Raw genomic sequence first — 17,394 nt, 5'->3', positions numbered from 1 at the left:
ATATCTATATTAATTTTTTATTTTTTATTTTTGAAAAGAATAAAAAATAAAAAATTAATGCAAATATAGAAAATATAACTGTGTTAGTAACTGTGTTATTTCGACAGGTTATTTGTAAATGTGTTAGTAACAGAATAAAAGTTACAAATAACTCGTCGAAATAACACAGTTACGAATAACCTGTCGAAATGATAATGTTTAAGTCTGACAAATAAAAGTTACACATAAAAAACTGCATACAACCCGTCAAAATACAATTAACTGTTTTATTTTATTGACGAATTTCTTTGGAATATCTGATGTGATAGTCAAATAACTGTGCTTATATACATCTTGAAAATATACATCATTTCGACAGGTTATTCGTCACTGTGTTATTTCGACGAGTTATTTGTAACTTTTGTTCTGTTATTAACACAGTTAAAAATAACCTATCGAAATAATAAATGAAAATATCTTTTTAAAAAATAAAAAATAAAAAATTAATGCAGATATAAAAAATATAAAAGTATTTATGATTGCATTAAATGATTTTTGGTGTATTTAAAAGTTCAATGCAATAATAAATATACATCTTAAAAATACAAAAGAATATTCCATTGTATTTAATCTTTATATATGCAACCCTAAAGGCTGCATATATCAAAACCGTTATTTATTTTTAATTTATTCGTGGTCCAAATTTTGTTGAAGAATCTAATATAATTGCTTACCTTTTTCGCAGAAGTAAAGGGCTTAACTTTAGCTATACAATTCTAAACCCTTATTCACGGTCATGACTCTTCAACATAGTAGACCGCGTGGCAAAACTTTTACTCACAGAATTTAATTGAAAATTAAGAAACCAGAACTCTATAAATGGAGCCTAAACTCACCAATTAAACCACACCCTCAGAACAAACTTAAACAAAGGCAAAAGTTCCATACATTCATTCACATAAAATATGGAAGGCCCTCAAACCCTTCCAATTTGGATAGCTACCATGCTCCTACTTTTAGTAGCAAACACCATTGCATCAAAACCAAGTGGAGATCCTTTTGGTTTCATAAAAAACTTAGAAGGATGCCACAAAGGTGAATCCATAACTGGCCTCAAGCAGCTCAAAGGTTACCTCCAAAAATTTGGATATATCCAAGCTAACAACCTTGCAAACAATGATGAGTTTGATGATGTTTTAGAAGAAGCTATCAAGAATTACCAGCACAACTATCACCTTCACCCTACCGGAATCCTCGACAATTCCACCGCTTCTCAAATGATGAAGCCTCGGTGTGGAGTCGCGGATCGCGTTAATGTCACCACAAATACTCAACACAAAACCTTGCATACACTAGCTCACTACAGCTTCTTCCCCGGACCGCGTAAATGGCCTGCCGAGACAACTCATCTGAGGTATAGGTTTATTTCAAGTAGGGTACAAGTTCCTGGGACAGAGAATATAAGGCCAATATGTGCAAAAGCGTTTCAGAAATGGGCACAAGTTACACACTTCACATTTGAGGAAGTTAGTGAAAGTTCTGAGGCTGAACTTGAGATTGGATTTTTTGAGAGATTTCATGGAGATGACTACCCTTTTGATGGAACGAAAGGGACTCTAGCTCATGCTTCTGCACCTACAAGTGGGAAGTGTCATTTTGATAGTGATGAAAGATGGAGTCAAAATCCAGGACCAAATGAAGTTGACTTGGAATCTGTAGCAGTTCATGAAATTGGACATCTTCTTGGTCTTGACCATAGTGAAGATCGGAATGCTATAATGTTTGCTTACTTTGGGTATGGAATCACCAAAAGGGAATTGGCTACTGATGATATTCAAGGAATACGTGCTTTATATGGTCTACAATAATTAACTCCTGTCCTGGGTTGGGATTAGCTAATGGAGGACACTTAATTAGATTCTATTTATTTTGGGATGGGTATTAAAATAAAATATATAGTTGTGAGAAATTAGCTTTGTTTGTTTAATAAGGGTTTTGAAGGGATTGTTTGTTAATCTCATTCAACAGGCCATTTATATTTGAAGTAAGTGTATCAATTATACTATCATTATAATTATTAATTGGTCGAATCATCTATGTATTAGTATTAAACTGAATGTATGTTTGAGGTTTTGATACAGATCGGTTTCGGGACGTGTTAGTTTTAATCGTAAACTAACAAAAATATTTCTTCTCAAGTTAAACTTGAAGGAGTTAATCCGGATTTTATGGACTAAATCCATAGGAATAGTGAAATTCCCATTATTAAAGGTAAAAACCTTAACAAAAGCTTCTTGAAGACGATGATAAATTTGATTGAATAAAAGTTTACAAAGAGAAAGAGATGAATTTATATCACCTCAAACCTAAATGACAAATTAAATAAAAGGCTAGCTTAACATAATTAATTAAAGAGTAAGGTGCTGTGTTTGATGAGTTCTGCTCGGGAGTTGGCCTGGAGGTGGGGAATGGTAAGTCCATTAGTTTCTGGTTTGATAACTGGATTGGGGATAAACCGTTAATTGAGGTGTGTTCTTCCCCCCCGCCTAGTGATATACGCAACTGGAGGATTGCCGATGTGGTTGACTCGGAAGGGGACTGGATCTGGTCAAAGTTTGATACTTTCTTTAGCCTTGAGACTCTCCTTAGAATGCGGGGAGTGAAGGTGAGTAATCAAGAGGAAGACTTGGATAGGCACTGTTGGGCGCTGACTAACAATGGAGTTTATTCTTGCAAATCGGCCTTTGAAGCTTTCTCTCTCTTTAGATCTGATCCTCCCTCGGATGTGTGGAAGTCGATTTGGACCCTTAAAGTTCCTTTCCGTATTAGGAGTTTCCTGTGGCTGGGCGTTAAGGACAGGCTTCTTACTAATTCGGATAGGCACAGAAGGCACTTGGCTGATTCTGGAGCTTGCAGTAGATGCAGAGGCCATGTTGAGACTTTGTGCCATGCTCTTAGAGATTGCTCTAATAGTAAAGAGGTTTGGAGGAAAATTCTCCCACACCATATTTTCTCTTCCTTCATGGCACATTCTGAGGTCGACTGGTTCTCTGATGGTGTTAGAGGAAAGTTGCTTCCATACATGGAGCATGGTGACATTTTCTTTGCTATTATCTGTCACCAAGTTTGGAAATGGAGAAACGAGGAGATTTTTGGAGATAAAACTGTTTTTATGACAAACTTAGCTGATTTCTTCTCGAAAAAACTTTTCTCTATTATCGATAGTTTCAAAGGAGAGTCCCTTGCCAGAGCCTCTCAGTGTTGTGATGTCCATCTCGTGGGATGGAGCAGGCCAAGAGAGGGGGTTGTGAAGCTGAATACTGATGGTTCCTGCCTCAGTAACGGTAAGATTGCGGCTGGAGGTGTGCTTAGAGATGTAGGGGGCGTCTGGCTTTCTGGGTTCTCCCAGAATTTAGGGTTGGGTTCTTCCTTTTCTGCGGAGCTCTGGGCTATTCTTACTGGAATCAATCTTGCTAAAAGGCTGGGTGTTAAGAGGCTCTCTGTGGAGTCTGATAATTTGGAAGCAATCAAAATGATTTCTGAGAATCATTCTATGGGTCTTAACAGTCGCAACCTCATCAAAGCTATTATAAGGCTTTGCTCCTCCTTTGAGTTCGTAGAGTTCAGACACATTTTTAGAGAGCAGAATCATGTTGCTGATCGCTTGGCGGCGGCGGGCCATGAAGGGACGTTAGGCGTTACTACCCTTCCTGTTTCCCCTAGTTTCATCTCTCATCTTCTCTTAGAAGATAGGATTGGGGTTAGCTTCCCTAGGCTAATTCCTGGGTAGTTTGTTGTTATTCATTTTTCTTTTCCTTTTCTACCAAAAAAAAAATTAAAGAGTAAGGTTAGGGGTAAAATGGGGGTAATAATAAGGGGGTGGCATAGGTGTGTAAATATAGAAGTGGTAGAGTTGTAATTAAGGAGTGGCAAATGTGTAAATAAGTGAGAAGCTGGAGTAAGGGGCAAGTTCATTAAAATGAATCCACGCGGAGCATGCCTAATTCCAAGCGGAGCGTGGATTGGCTTTTGGACTTTTCTCCGGATCATTCATTCATTCATTCACGCGGAGCGTGCCCAATTCCAAGCGGAGCGTGCATTGGCTGCTGGACTTTTCTCCGGATCAAACATTCTTTCACGCGGAGCGTGCCTGAGTTGCTAGACTGCCATGTGGCACTGTTTTGGCCTCTTTAATTGCTCATTCGTTCGTGTTTGGTTCTTCCCCCGACTTTCTTTGTCCGAACTCGATCCTCAAGGAGATGCCCGCATCAGGTTTCATTCGTATCTCTTTGAACTCCAAAATATATGTATATGTAAACAACATCGAGTGTTTAAAAAGCATAAATATTTAGCTGATATGTAATCAATCTAACTGTAATTAGCCGAGATGTTTGGTTCGGTAAAAGCCCGACCGCGATCGGTTCGATTTATAAACGAGCTGAACTTGAGAACAATAAAATTTAGTTATATGTTCATGAACAAACTCGATTATAATGTTCATAAACACGTCCGTTAGCGATTTTATTTATTTAAATAATAGTGTTTTATAAAGGGAGAAATGTAAATCTAGGTAGTCTTATGTGAAATTTTAGTTTTGTAGGTTTCAAAACTATGTAGTTTTATGTTAATTTTTTTAAATGAATATAATTAATAAGTTATTCATTAGCGAAGTTCATGAACATAATTAATGAGCTACTCGCGAGCAAAGCTCATGAACAAATAACAAGCTGCTCGTGAGTAGCTCATGAATGAAATTTTGAGTTCGAGCTCATTAATTTTCTAGCAAAGCCAGTATGTGTAGGGAAAAGCTCGCTCAATTGGATTATAACCCTAATATAATATTGTTTCTGTCTTTTCAAGATTGGTGCGAACATGTCAGAAAGTTTGAAGAAAATTTACAAAAGAATGAAATCTGACTTCTAATCAATAGATTATGTATAACTAAAGGACGAAAAGCTTAATGGTTCAAAATTAAAACCATAAAGAATAAATTAGTACAAACGATGTCGAATTGAGGATAAAATGCTTGAATACTTGAAATTGAAATTGTAGGACTTGTAATTGAAAGGAGAAGTATAGAACTAAGGATCGTGAATTATAAATGGAAAGAAATTGGTAGAGACTTGATATATTGAATCTGATTTTTGAGTTGATTTTGGTTCATTATTGTTGAGAGACTTTTTCTGTTGTTGAATTCTGTATTTATGCTGTAATTTTATGCAGATAACTTCCCAATAAGGATGCTCCACGTTTCAGCTAAGGAAGCTCTGTAACTGCCAATGATGCTCACTAACTGCTCTCCTCCACTATCTATAAAGCAAGGCTGCTCCCAACTGATCTCCTCCCTTATCTCTTTTCTGCTGCTAAATTCTATAATTATGTAGATTTTATACCCATTAAGGATGAGCCACGTTTCTGCAAGGATGCTCCCCTAACTGCCAATGATTCTCCCTAACTGAAAAGCAAGGCTGCTCCCAACTGCTCTCCTCCACTATCTCATGTCCAGCTCGACTAGATTTCAGAACAGAACATTTGGCAAATTACCAAATCGGTCTGAAACTTCAAATTTTTACACAAATTTTGGCGGAAAGAGAAAATAATTATAAATTCAAGCCAGATTACTTGGTAACATTATCTAATAGGTCCGAATTTCACAAATTACATAATTTAAGTAGAATAAAGTAATTAATTACGAAATTGGCCCAAATTAAAATAAGGGTGAAACAAATATGCAATTAATGTCTAACAAATAACGAATTCAAGATGATAAGTATGAGTTTGAATTCATTTTTAATATTAGGTCTCTATCTAGTTGACAAGGATTAACTTTGTTCTCTCTTTGTACATGTATATCATTAGAGCAGTAGTATCTTTGTATAATTTTATTTATTGCATATATGCATTTACATAATCAATACAAAATAAGGTTTAATTCTCAGAAGAATTTTTTTTAAGAGAAACTTCAAATTAAATTGAAAATAATTGAAATAAAAAGTAGCAGAGTGTTGACTTTCGACTCAATTTTGACCTCGTTAAAGTTCGAATCTCAACTTTTTCAAAAATATAAGTTGAAGCTTCGTGTATTAGAATTTTCTTAGAAATTTTATTCCAAAATGTTTCCTGAATACTCTATTTTGGTTACTCTCAAATGACAAATACTTGTTGATTGCCTTGAATAATAAAAAATATGAAGCTATATAGTATTTATAAGAGATAATTGGTATATAAATTCAATAAAGTAGTTTATGGTTGATTGGTCCAGTTAACACCTCCAAATCTAATTTGTTGTCTAATTAATGAACCTAAAACCTAATTTGTTGATCCAATTAATGCACATGAATTCATAGTTAATTTAATAATCTTATCCTTAACTATTATTTCCAGATTCATCTTCCTCTCCTCATGTTCTATAGTCAACAAGCATCAAAACCCACCAAGTCGTTACATAACTCGAACTTGGTAGATGGTACATGTTTAGTTAACATGTCGACCAGATTTTTAAAAGTATAAATCTTTGTCACCAAAATTTCCTATTCACTCACAACTTCCTGAACAAACTGATATCGAATGTCAATATGATTTGTTCTTTCATGAAACATTTGACCTTTTCTCAAATGTATAAGGCCTTCGCTATCACAATCAATATGCACCACCTTTTATTTCGTTGTAAGTTCACCAAGTAAAATTTTCAGTTATATTGCTTCTTTAATGGCTTCAGACAGTGCCATGTACTCTGCTTTTATTGTTGGCAACACAACTATAGGCTGTAGAAAGGCCTTCCAACTGATGGCAGTATCACCAAGGGTAAAGACATAACCTGTCAATGATCTCCTTTTATCCAAATCTCATGCATAGTCAAAATCACAATAGCCAATCAAACTAATAGAAGATCTTGCATATTCAAGGAAATAATGAGAAGTTCAATCAGATACCTCAATATCCACTTCATCGCTTTCTAGTGAGTTTTTCCAAGACACGACATATACCAGCTAACACTAACCACTTGACCTAGATCAGCAGAAGTACACACCATAGCATACATCATGCTATCGACCACTACAATAGGGGGCACATACTAGGTACTTCTCATCTTCTTAAGATTGTGGTGACACCATCATAGAGCTTGAAATAATCCATTATAGACACCAGTTTTGCATCCCTCATGCCAAACCGCTTAAGGACTTTCTCAATATACCTTTATTCGATATGGTATAACTTACTAGTTGCTCTGTCCCTGAAAATCTCCATTCCTAAGATTCTCTTTTTCTCCACCTAACTCTTTCATCTCAAATTCACCGTTCAATAGATTTTTGATCTTACAAATTTCAGATTTATCTTTGTAAGCTATGAGAATATCATAAACACACAACAATAAATAAATAAAGGAACCTCTAACCTTCATTATATAAGCACAACTACTATAAGATGATCTTGAGTAACTATATGAGAACATAAAAGAACCAAACCTCTTGTACCATTGCCTCAAAGACTACTTTAGCCCATATAGAGATTTCTTCAACCATGCATGATCTTCATTTCCTTCAATCTCAAACGCCTTAAGGGCACTAAGATCATCCATAATAGTGAAGTTCCATACTTGCCGGGCTTTTGAACAACTCACGAGAACATGATAGCCATCCTCCTCTGCTAAAGAACACCACAAATAGATTGAAGAGATTGGAACATGTGATTGAAGTCCTTGCAGTGTTGGAAGACAGCCACTCAAAGCTCTCCAAATTAAGTCTTTTACTTTTGGTAGGACTATAAGGTTCCAAATGAAATTCCAGTTTGTAGCAATAGGATGATTAAGCAAAATTGTTGAATAAAGATATAAGTTGTGTATAACCGCTCTTCACACTGTAGTTTTCTAACTGTTCTCAGGCCAAGTACCAACTGTCAATCAGAGTGCAAAAAGAGAGGGGAATTTTTCGTATGAGTTTCTGAAAGCGTTGAGAAAAGAAATCCTTAAAGACATCAATATCCCAAAGACTAGCTACGGATTGCGAAGACTAGAGACTTTGTTAACAAGATTGGCATTCATAGGAACCTGCTCAATGTAAGGATTTGAGATATCCAGCAATCAAGGGTCATACCAAATGTTAAAATTAGCACCATTTCGTACTACCTTATGAGCTTTAACTTCAATAAGTAGCTTCGCTAGACATAAATAGGATTATTCCGAACAGATGCCTCCACAAAGGTAAGGATATGATAATACAGAGCCTTATAGACTTAGAATCCTAATGACTGAGGTTTCATGAGAAGGCGCCACCATTGTTTTTCTAGTAGAGCTAAGTTGAACTGATGTAGTTTCTTGAATCCCATTCTCCCAAAATTCTTGGCTGTACAAAGACGATCCCAAAACTGCAATCGAATCCTTTTTCTATCATTACCATTTGTACTTCACCAAAACGAGTTTATCATCTTCTCAAGGTAAGCACAGAGAAGATCAAGAATAAAAAAAGAGTCTCATGGCATAAGAAGGAAGAGCCCGAAGAACAATTTTTTTTATTAAGATCTCTTTCCCTACAAATGATAAAAAAAAAACATAGCGTTCCAACTATTCATAAGTTTAGAAAACTGATCCTTTAGGTAATTAAAGACTTGCACCTTATTCCTGAAAATTAAAGAGGGTAAATCCAAGTACTTACAGTGAATGAAATCAAAGAAATAGCCAAATTAGAACTTAACGTGTGACAAGTGGCTCTAGAGCAGTCCTTACTAAAAGAGATTGAAGACTTCTCATAGTTAACTTCTTGGCCCGAGGCTTTCTCGTACTAAATCAGATAGTCTTTTATCATTTTACACTCAGAAGTGGTAGCCTTGAAGGGGCGATATGAGGAGCAGAATGAGCAATCTGACACTTGTGAATGATACCACTATCCTCTAACCGAGACAGGGAGGCTCACAATCTTTCAACACATATCAAAAACAAGTAAGGAGAGATAGGATCCCCATATCGAAGCCCTCTCTAAGGCACAATCGGCCCAATAATATGATTTTTTTGACAATATGATATCGAGCGTTACTAACACACTGAAGAACATCTAACCATCTTTTATTGAAACAATTTCCTCATCATAAGCCGGAGAAAATCCAACTCCATCTTGTCATATGCCTTGCTCATATCCGTTTTAGAGAAGTAAAACCTTGTTAGACCTGCATCTTCTTGTTCAAATAATGATTAACCTCAAAGGCCAATATAACATTATCAGATATGAGACGACTCGAAATAAAGCACTTTGATACTGGGAAATAATGAGATGGAGAACTTGCTTTAACCTGTTAGCAATTGTTTTTTAGATGATTTTATAGATGAGATTGTAGAGTGCAATAAGACAAAGATTTCTGATTTCAGGTTTTTATGTATGCGAACCAAGGTAGTATCCTGAATAGTGTTAGGAAGTGAACTCGAGTTTAACTAGTCTAGACAAGTAGCTGTAAATTGGGGACCAACAATATAAAAAAATTAAAAAGTATAATCGATCTCTTATTAATTTAACTTTTAATCAGAAACATCTCTGAAAAAATTAATTTATAGAATCGAAAAAATTTCAATTTGTTGTAGTTATTTTTTAATTTATATAATTTTCTAGGTATTTTTAAACAATTTTCACATATTAAAAACAATTTTAGAATACTTAATAAATTAATATTAATTATTCTGTATACCCGAAAATAAATTAAAAAATATGGAAAAAACCGTGAAAATATTTCAAGTATGCAGGGAAACAACGATGCTGAGGCGACGTTGGGAGAGGTCACTCGCATCTCACGCGCGGTGACCAGCAGCACGTGCGTGCCACACGCCGCCCTCTTGTTGTTTCTGGGTTCTGGGATTTTGGGGGGTTTCGGGGTCTGGGAGTTCAATGATTTGGTCGGTTTTGGGTTTTGACACCTAGAAATTAGGGAACATCACAAACAACCCATTTACCGCTCGCGTTAAATCGTTAAACCAGCGACAACCAATTCCAACCGTCTCGGGGCGAATTTCAATGACCAAAATGATCCCAAAACTCAAAAAACACATATATCAAGACTTGACTCAAACACGCATGCATATATTTATTCAAACCAATCAAAAGAATCATTATTCATGCAAAATGGTTCCTAACAGATGGAACATGGAGCTAAAGACTCTGATACAAATATTGGTTTTATCTCTAACCTTAAAAAGACGGGTAATGAACTGAGATCTATCGATTAATATTCAACAGATATAGGCTTCCCTTTTGTAGTGCAGATTCCTTGATTTGCAGCGGAAGGAACGAAGCTTGACTTTGTGTCACCAGTCTAGATAAAGGCTGCACCAAATGAGCAATCGTCATGAATTCACGAACTAAGAACGCATACCGAGATAGGAGAGAGCGACAACAAGGGAGAGCTGAGGAGAAGAATTGCTTTTTGCAGTCATTCCCAATATCTCCATTTTTCAATGTGTGAACAGTATTAGGTTTAGCCTCTTTAGCTATTTATTTATAGCAAAGTAAACTCAAACCTATAAGGTTACAAAGCAAGCTTAATGGATCAGTAAATGGACTAAGTATGAGAAATATTGTTCATAGTGATATATTTTAATGTGTTAAATAGCTAAGAATGAATTGTTTATAATAATTGTTAAGAGTAGAAAAAAAAACTGATGAGATGCTGTAAGCATTTATTCCACTTACATTGTTTTGCTTCTAATTATTCCTCGTATATGCAATTAGTGTTAAAAAATTCGATTTGTTGTTAGTAATCCTAAGAATCAACTTCAAATTTTTTAATTAACCTACATCCTAATGACAGCCTACAACTACAACTACTTTGTGAAACTGTTAAATTTGGTACTTGTCCACTTCAACTAAAAATAAAGATGAAACAAACCAAAAGGAATTAGGTGCTTCGATCATTAATTTATATATGTACGTAAAGAAATGATTTTCTTTTTCCCCAATAATATTTTTTTTTTTTGCCTGATTCCCAAAGATATGATCCTCTCAAATCCACATTGCCTATATCTTTTTATTGAGTATCAATTCAGCCCTCATGAAAAAAAAAAACGGAACAATACCCAACAGAATTGAAGTTTTGTCAAAATCCTGTTTTATTTGTTCTACCAGGCTTTGAAATGATTGAGAGTATTCTAAAGTCAAATTATATAATAATTAACAAAAATAATAAAATTCACACCTTATCCTCAGAGTATATTAATTAGCATTAGCATTAACAAGGCAGGGCTCCTTCATAAGATTGATTACCCTTTACATGAAAGCAGGAATGAGATATTGCCTTGGAGAATCTTTAGGTTAGGGAAAATTGCTCTTTTTTCTTTGAAAGCTATAAGTATCAAACTTTCGCCACCTGCCAAACGTTTGATTGAAAAAAGGATACTAAGAATAATTAACATATATATTTGTCTCAGGTATCCTTTATCTATAGGAACAGAACATTATGCATAAACTACATATAATTCATGATAATTAAGCTGCTGAAGAATGTGGTATCGTATTTTGCGTGATAAATAAATACACTAGGAATCGAACTCGAGATATACGAGAGGAAGCTAAGAATAGTAATAGAGGGGGGTGCATGATTAATTAGTGGGCAGGGCTTTTGAAATGTTATTGAATCTTGTAGAAATATTTGTATAATGATGAGGCACTATCAGCAGCCCTTTCCACCACTATTTGTCTTGTTGCCTCTCTCTCTCTCTGCCTTCATTTTAGACAAGCTCCACTACCTCCAACACTTACTTGTTTCTTTGTCACATTTTAGTACACCTGATATAAAGTTTCTCTACCTCTTATAGCAATCTAAATCAATGGAATAATGGAAAAACATTGGTTAATCAACAGATGTTATTGCAGACTGTTTCTCAGAACTCATACAAGACAAAATACAAAAACAAAAACAAAAAAGAAGAACAGCCACAACAAAATAAGAGAAGTAATTATTAAAAAGCAAAAACATAATCAACTCAATGAAGTAAATCAACAGAAGGAGTAGGAATTTGCAAATCAGTGAGCATTTGTCGGAGATCAGAAGCTTCTTCTTTAAGCCTTGCATTCTCTTGAAGAACATTATCATGACACTGAGAAACATGATTTAATTTGTCTATAAGGCTATGATTTTCGTTACGAAGACGAACAACTTGAGACCAAAGTTCATCAAGGTGTTTTTGTTTCCTCATCCTTGATCTTCGAGCAGACTCTCTGTTGGAAATCATTCTACGTTGCTTCCTTTCGTCAATGATTCTGAGTTGGTTTTCTTCAGCTTCATCAGAAGTGCTTGAATTGTTGCTGAGACTAGTGGACTGTTGGGGGAATTCCTGAACTGCCTGTGGAAAGGGATGTGGAGAATTATCATAGAAGTTGTTTAGCAATCTGTTTAAATTGAAGGCTGGCATGCTGCTTTCCTGCATCAACCCAAAGTTAGAAGCACCTAAGTTTTCAGGGGCTAGATAGTGCACACCTGAAAACTCAAACTCCTCTGAAAGCATGGCTATGGCTGTAATTAATGTTGTTGAAGATGATATTGTGCTACTTAAAACAAGTTTTGTTTTATGAGAAACTCTGTTAGAGAATAATGGAAGGATGGATTGGGTTTTATAGGAGGAAAAACAAAACAAGTGGGCCAATAACACCAACAAAATAATGTTTTAATAGTATCAGGATTGCTGCTTACACCAGCTCAAATGAAATGAGCAAATTATTATTTTAAAATTATAACACCACTATATAACTTGTAACTTATGTATCCACATGTTTTATGGTTGCAATGCATTTCCCATAAAAAGGTAATTCCATGGCAAAATAACAAATGTAAAAAGCATGTTCAGCACTAATAATTCTAATTTTGGTGGATTCAACTCGTTTATCTTTTATTTTTTATAAAAAAAAATATATTTTTAAATGAAATAATTGAAGTTTTTTTAATTAAATTACAAGTTTACAGCTAACTAATTCTATAAGCAGGGGCTTAATGTAATAAAAAAAACGAAATGATATGAAAGATTAGGGAGTGAAATTGAGAAAATGGAAATGGTGAGTTTAAAAAAGGGATGTCGACACATACATGTTTTGGTAAGCATGTGGGTTATGTATGGTAATGGTATGGAAAAGATGAGGCATGGGGAAATGGCAATTATCTAAAATGAAGTATATGGATAATCATTTGGGTAAGATATGTAGTTTGAATAAAGTATGATATGATGATGTGAGGATGCAATTATTAATATATGCGCAAATGCTAATTGCTTAAAATAATAATTAGAAAGTCAAATCTAATATCAGGTCAGGGGAGGTTTTCCTCAGGAGGCTAGAAGAATCATAATGGGAATTTGGAAACTATTATCAACCAATAATATTAATATTATCTTATGCTTTCATGACGCAACCAATTCAGTTTAAAAGTTAAACTTAATTATGTAATTACATTTACATAGATGACTCATTTACCACTACTATATATCATTTTTTTAGATTGGAAGGGGTATGGTAGGGTCCATAACACTCGAATTATTATCTAAATAGTTAACATCAACTACCTAATTGAAGTGAAACAAGGCTACCAAATACCCTATATATCATATGTTCACTTCTATATCAATTTGTGCCATCATCACCTTTTCTACTCTCTTTATTTTGTTTCCAAAAGAATTTACTATATGTGAAATTGTACCGCGTACGAATAACGTTAAACAATTTGATTCTCTAAAATATTTTATTAGTTAATATATAACAAGATCGGTTCTGACAATTTAGAGATTACAGGTAAAATAAACAATAGAAACCCTTTAATATAAAATTTATTAATTAAAGTGCAAAAATTGAGTAAATTTTTTAATTTCTTTATCAATTGACTTTCAGAAAGAATTAGACCATCTTATATAATTTTCTCACTATATATTTTAAAAAAATAACTTTCATATACACGTATAACACTAAAAAAAATTTGGACCGCCTCCATTCATGAGTCCTAGGCCAGCACACCCCGAACCTAGACCTAATATGATATTAAATTATTAGCTCGACGTACATTCGTGAGTGTGTGTGTATATATAAATATCAAGTGAGAACCCTCCCTTAGGTGAGGACACTTTGTTATGTGAGAACAAGATGAAACGACGTAGTTTTGGTACCTTTAATTAAAGATTAAATAAGAAAATGAGGATGGATGGATTCAAACCTGGAACTGGGGTATAGAAACAGTGTCACACGCGCACCATCTAACACTGGGACACTTACTTTAATTTGTTCATTATACAATTCGTTTATTTATATATTATTAAGTGCATCTGATGCTAAAAAAATCCAATACTATATTTTTTAAATAAAATACACTTGCTTTAGTTTGCTCATTATACAATTCTTTTATTTATATATTATTAAGTGCCTTTGATGCTAAAAAAAAAATCCAATACTATATTTTTTTAAGTAAAAACGCACTTGCTTTAGTTTGTTCATTATACAATTCTTTTATTTATACATTATTAAGTGCATCTCATGCTAAAAAAAATCCAATACTATATTTTTTTAAATAAAAATATATTATATATTTTATTAAAATTTCATATTAAAATTTTATTTATATAAGAAAATATATTTTTTAAAACATACGTCAGAACATATATTTTAACTTTTAAAACAAGAACTATGAAGTTTAGAACGTACGACATATTTTTTAGAACATACGTTATGTTTTTTAGAACATGCGTTATGTTTTTTCGAACTATAAACTTTAGAACATACGTTATGCTTTTCTTGTGCATTATGTCGCGCGCTGCTTAATATACCACTGTCATTGTAACTTCTATTGTTTAATATTTGACGCATGCACTTATTAATATCGATTAAATGTGCATAATAATAAATTATTAATAGAAAAAAAAAGAAATGTGCATAATAATGAATTACTAATAGAAAAAAAATCCAGAAACATGCTCCAATTTCTTATTTATTTAATTTTTCTATATTTTTTTTTTGTAATTTATGTTTTAAAATGTTAAGGACGATGTTCTAAATAATGTTACATATGTTCTAAACTTTATAATTTGTGTTCTAAAAATTAAGTATAATGTTTAAAAAATCAGTAAATATCTCGATCATTTTTGCATTTGTTCTATAATATAATTTATAACTCATGTTCGAAAAAACGTAACGCATGTTCTAAAAAAACATAACTTATGTTCTAAATTTTTTAGTTTGTGTTCCAAAAATTAAAATATATAATTTAACGTATGTTCTAAAAAATATATCGTAGTTCTAAACTTCATAGTTCGTGTTCTAAAATTTCAAATATATGTTCTAACGTATGTTTTAAAAAATATATCTTATGTTCTAAACTTTATAGTTTGTGTTCTAAAAATTAAAACATATGTTCTAAATTTCATGTCATAAGTTCTAAATATATCGTATGTTCTACAAATATTTATATGATTTTATTAAAATAGATAATATATTTTTATTTAAAAAAATATAGTATTGGATTTTTTTAGCATCAGATGCACTTAATAATATATAAATAAAAGAATTGTATAATAAACAAACTAAAGCAAGTGTATTTTTATTTAAAAAATATAGTATTTGATTTTTTTAGCATCAGAGGCACTTAATAATATATAAATAAAAGAATTGTATAATGAAAAAATTAAAGCAAGTGTTCTAGAAAAAAAATATAGAGGAATTAAATAAATAAGAAATTAGAGCATGTTCTTAGATTTATTTTTCCATTAATAATTCATTACTATGCACATTTATTTTTTTTCTATTAATAATTCATTGTTATGCACATTTAATCGATATTAATAAGTGTATGCGTCAAATATTAAACAATAAAAGATACAAAGACCGTAGTATATTAACCAGCGCGCGACATAATATACAAGAAGTCACATTTGCTACATACCTTAAATATATAAATACTAGATATAATTAATTGTAATAAAAAAAACAGAGATTTTATTCAATTCTTCATTCTTTTTATTAAGTTTTCATGCTATCAGAGCATGGTCAATCCATCTCATTTCGTTTATTTTGACTGAGTTCTATCTGTCAGAGATTATATTAAAACTGTTATTAGATATTAACTACCAGCTCAAGTTAATAGTTAAAGTCCTAGAAGATGTTTAATATAATCTCTAACATTATCTTCATACAAAAGATAATCATGACAAGAATGATCTATATACAGGCTCTACAAACTCAAGATGGTAAAAATTTGAATAAATCAAGGGAACGAAACAAAAATTAATTCAAATCATATCTGCAACTTTTTTATTAAATTTTTATACTCAAAACGGCGTAATTTTGAGTGTTCTCACATAACAAAATGTCCTCACCTAAAAAAGGGTTCTCACAAGAGCCTTCTCCTATATATATATATATATATATATATATGACATGGTACACCGCACATATAATAAAACTTATTATTTTATTGAAAACTCGGAACGCAAATATGAATAATTGTAGAAGTTGATAGAAGTTGTTATAGTTAGTCAAGTAGAGGTTAGTGTTAAAGTTAGATGATTCATTTAGTTGTTAGTTGAGGTATTTTCATAGTTCGCGAAGTCACATTTGCTACATACCTTAAATGTATAAATACTAGATATAATTAATTGTAATAAAAAAAAGAGAGAGATTTTATTCAATTCTTCATTCTTTTTATTTAGTTTTCATGCTATCAAAGTATGGTCAATCCATCTCATTTCGCTTATTTTGACTGAGTGCTATCTATCTGTCAGAGATTATATTAAAACTGTTATTAGATATTAACTACCAGCTCAAGTTAATAGTTAAAGTCTTAGAAGATGTTTAATATAATCTCTAACATTATCTTCATACAAAAGATAATCATGACAAGAATGATCTATATACAGGCTCTACAAACTCAAGATGGTAAAAATTTGGATAAATCAAGGGAACGAAACAAAAAATAATTCAAATCATATCTGCAACTTTTGTGAATTCAGATCATCGATATAAAAATCTAGTATATGAATTGGTTTTAGCAGCAAAAGGTATGGATAGTCATCATAACTTATCTAGTGTTAATAATTTTGAATTGATACTAGTTAGGTCTTTATTGAACGATAAAATTATATACCTTGAAGATCTATGTTGTTAGTTATAAGTGTAAAACGGTAAAACTATATATATATATATAGTAATGGTCGAATGGACTAAACACTTGGGCTTTGGTTAAGGTCCAAAACTAACATTTAGCACTCCACTTATTTATCTGCTCACCTCATATCTTACAATCATCAATCTCCTATATCTTATTGATACAAATATATATTGATTCACAACCATACGAATTACATTGGTTATAAACAAAAAATATTTGTCTAATTATTATTAGTGAAAGAACTAGAAACTAATAGAAAAATCTAGATAAGTCGTTAATGATTTTTAATACTCCCTATAAGCA

General features: G+C 32.7%; 2 protein-coding genes across 2 annotated transcripts; one reads left to right on the top strand and one right to left on the bottom strand.

Annotated features, from left to right (window-relative positions):
* The first annotated feature begins 880 nt into the window (after positions 1-880).
* Positions 881-2,069, top strand: LOC136234093 (metalloendoproteinase 5-MMP-like). Its single transcript, XM_066023861.1, has one exon. The coding sequence runs from the start codon at positions 945-947 to the stop codon at positions 1,845-1,847; it is 903 nt and encodes a 300-aa protein (XP_065879933.1). The 5' UTR covers positions 881-944; the 3' UTR covers positions 1,848-2,069.
* Positions 2,070-11,817: 9,748 nt separating this feature from the next.
* On the bottom strand, positions 11,818-12,556 carry LOC136204545 (basic leucine zipper 43). The gene has a single exon (XM_065995529.1). The coding sequence runs from the start codon at positions 12,458-12,460 to the stop codon at positions 11,939-11,941; it is 522 nt and encodes a 173-aa protein (XP_065851601.1). The 5' UTR covers positions 12,461-12,556; the 3' UTR covers positions 11,818-11,938.
* Positions 12,557-17,394: the final 4,838 nt, after the last annotated feature.

Source organism: Euphorbia lathyris, chromosome 1 (genome assembly GCF_963576675.1).
Source record: "Euphorbia lathyris chromosome 1, ddEupLath1.1, whole genome shotgun sequence".
NCBI classification, from domain to species: domain Eukaryota; kingdom Viridiplantae; phylum Streptophyta; class Magnoliopsida; order Malpighiales; family Euphorbiaceae; genus Euphorbia; species Euphorbia lathyris.
The sequence above is the reverse complement of the archived record's forward strand: the minus strand, read 5'-3'. Positions and strand labels throughout refer to the sequence as shown.

Bases quoted from the DNA above. Each gene is read 5' to 3' on its own strand.
- LOC136234093 (XM_066023861.1), top strand. From the start codon at position 945: ATGGAAGGCCCTCAAACCCTTCCAATTTGGATAGCTACCATGCTCCTA.
- LOC136204545 (XM_065995529.1), bottom strand. From the start codon at position 12,460: ATGCTTTCAGAGGAGTTTGAGTTTTCAGGTGTGCACTATCTAGCCCCT.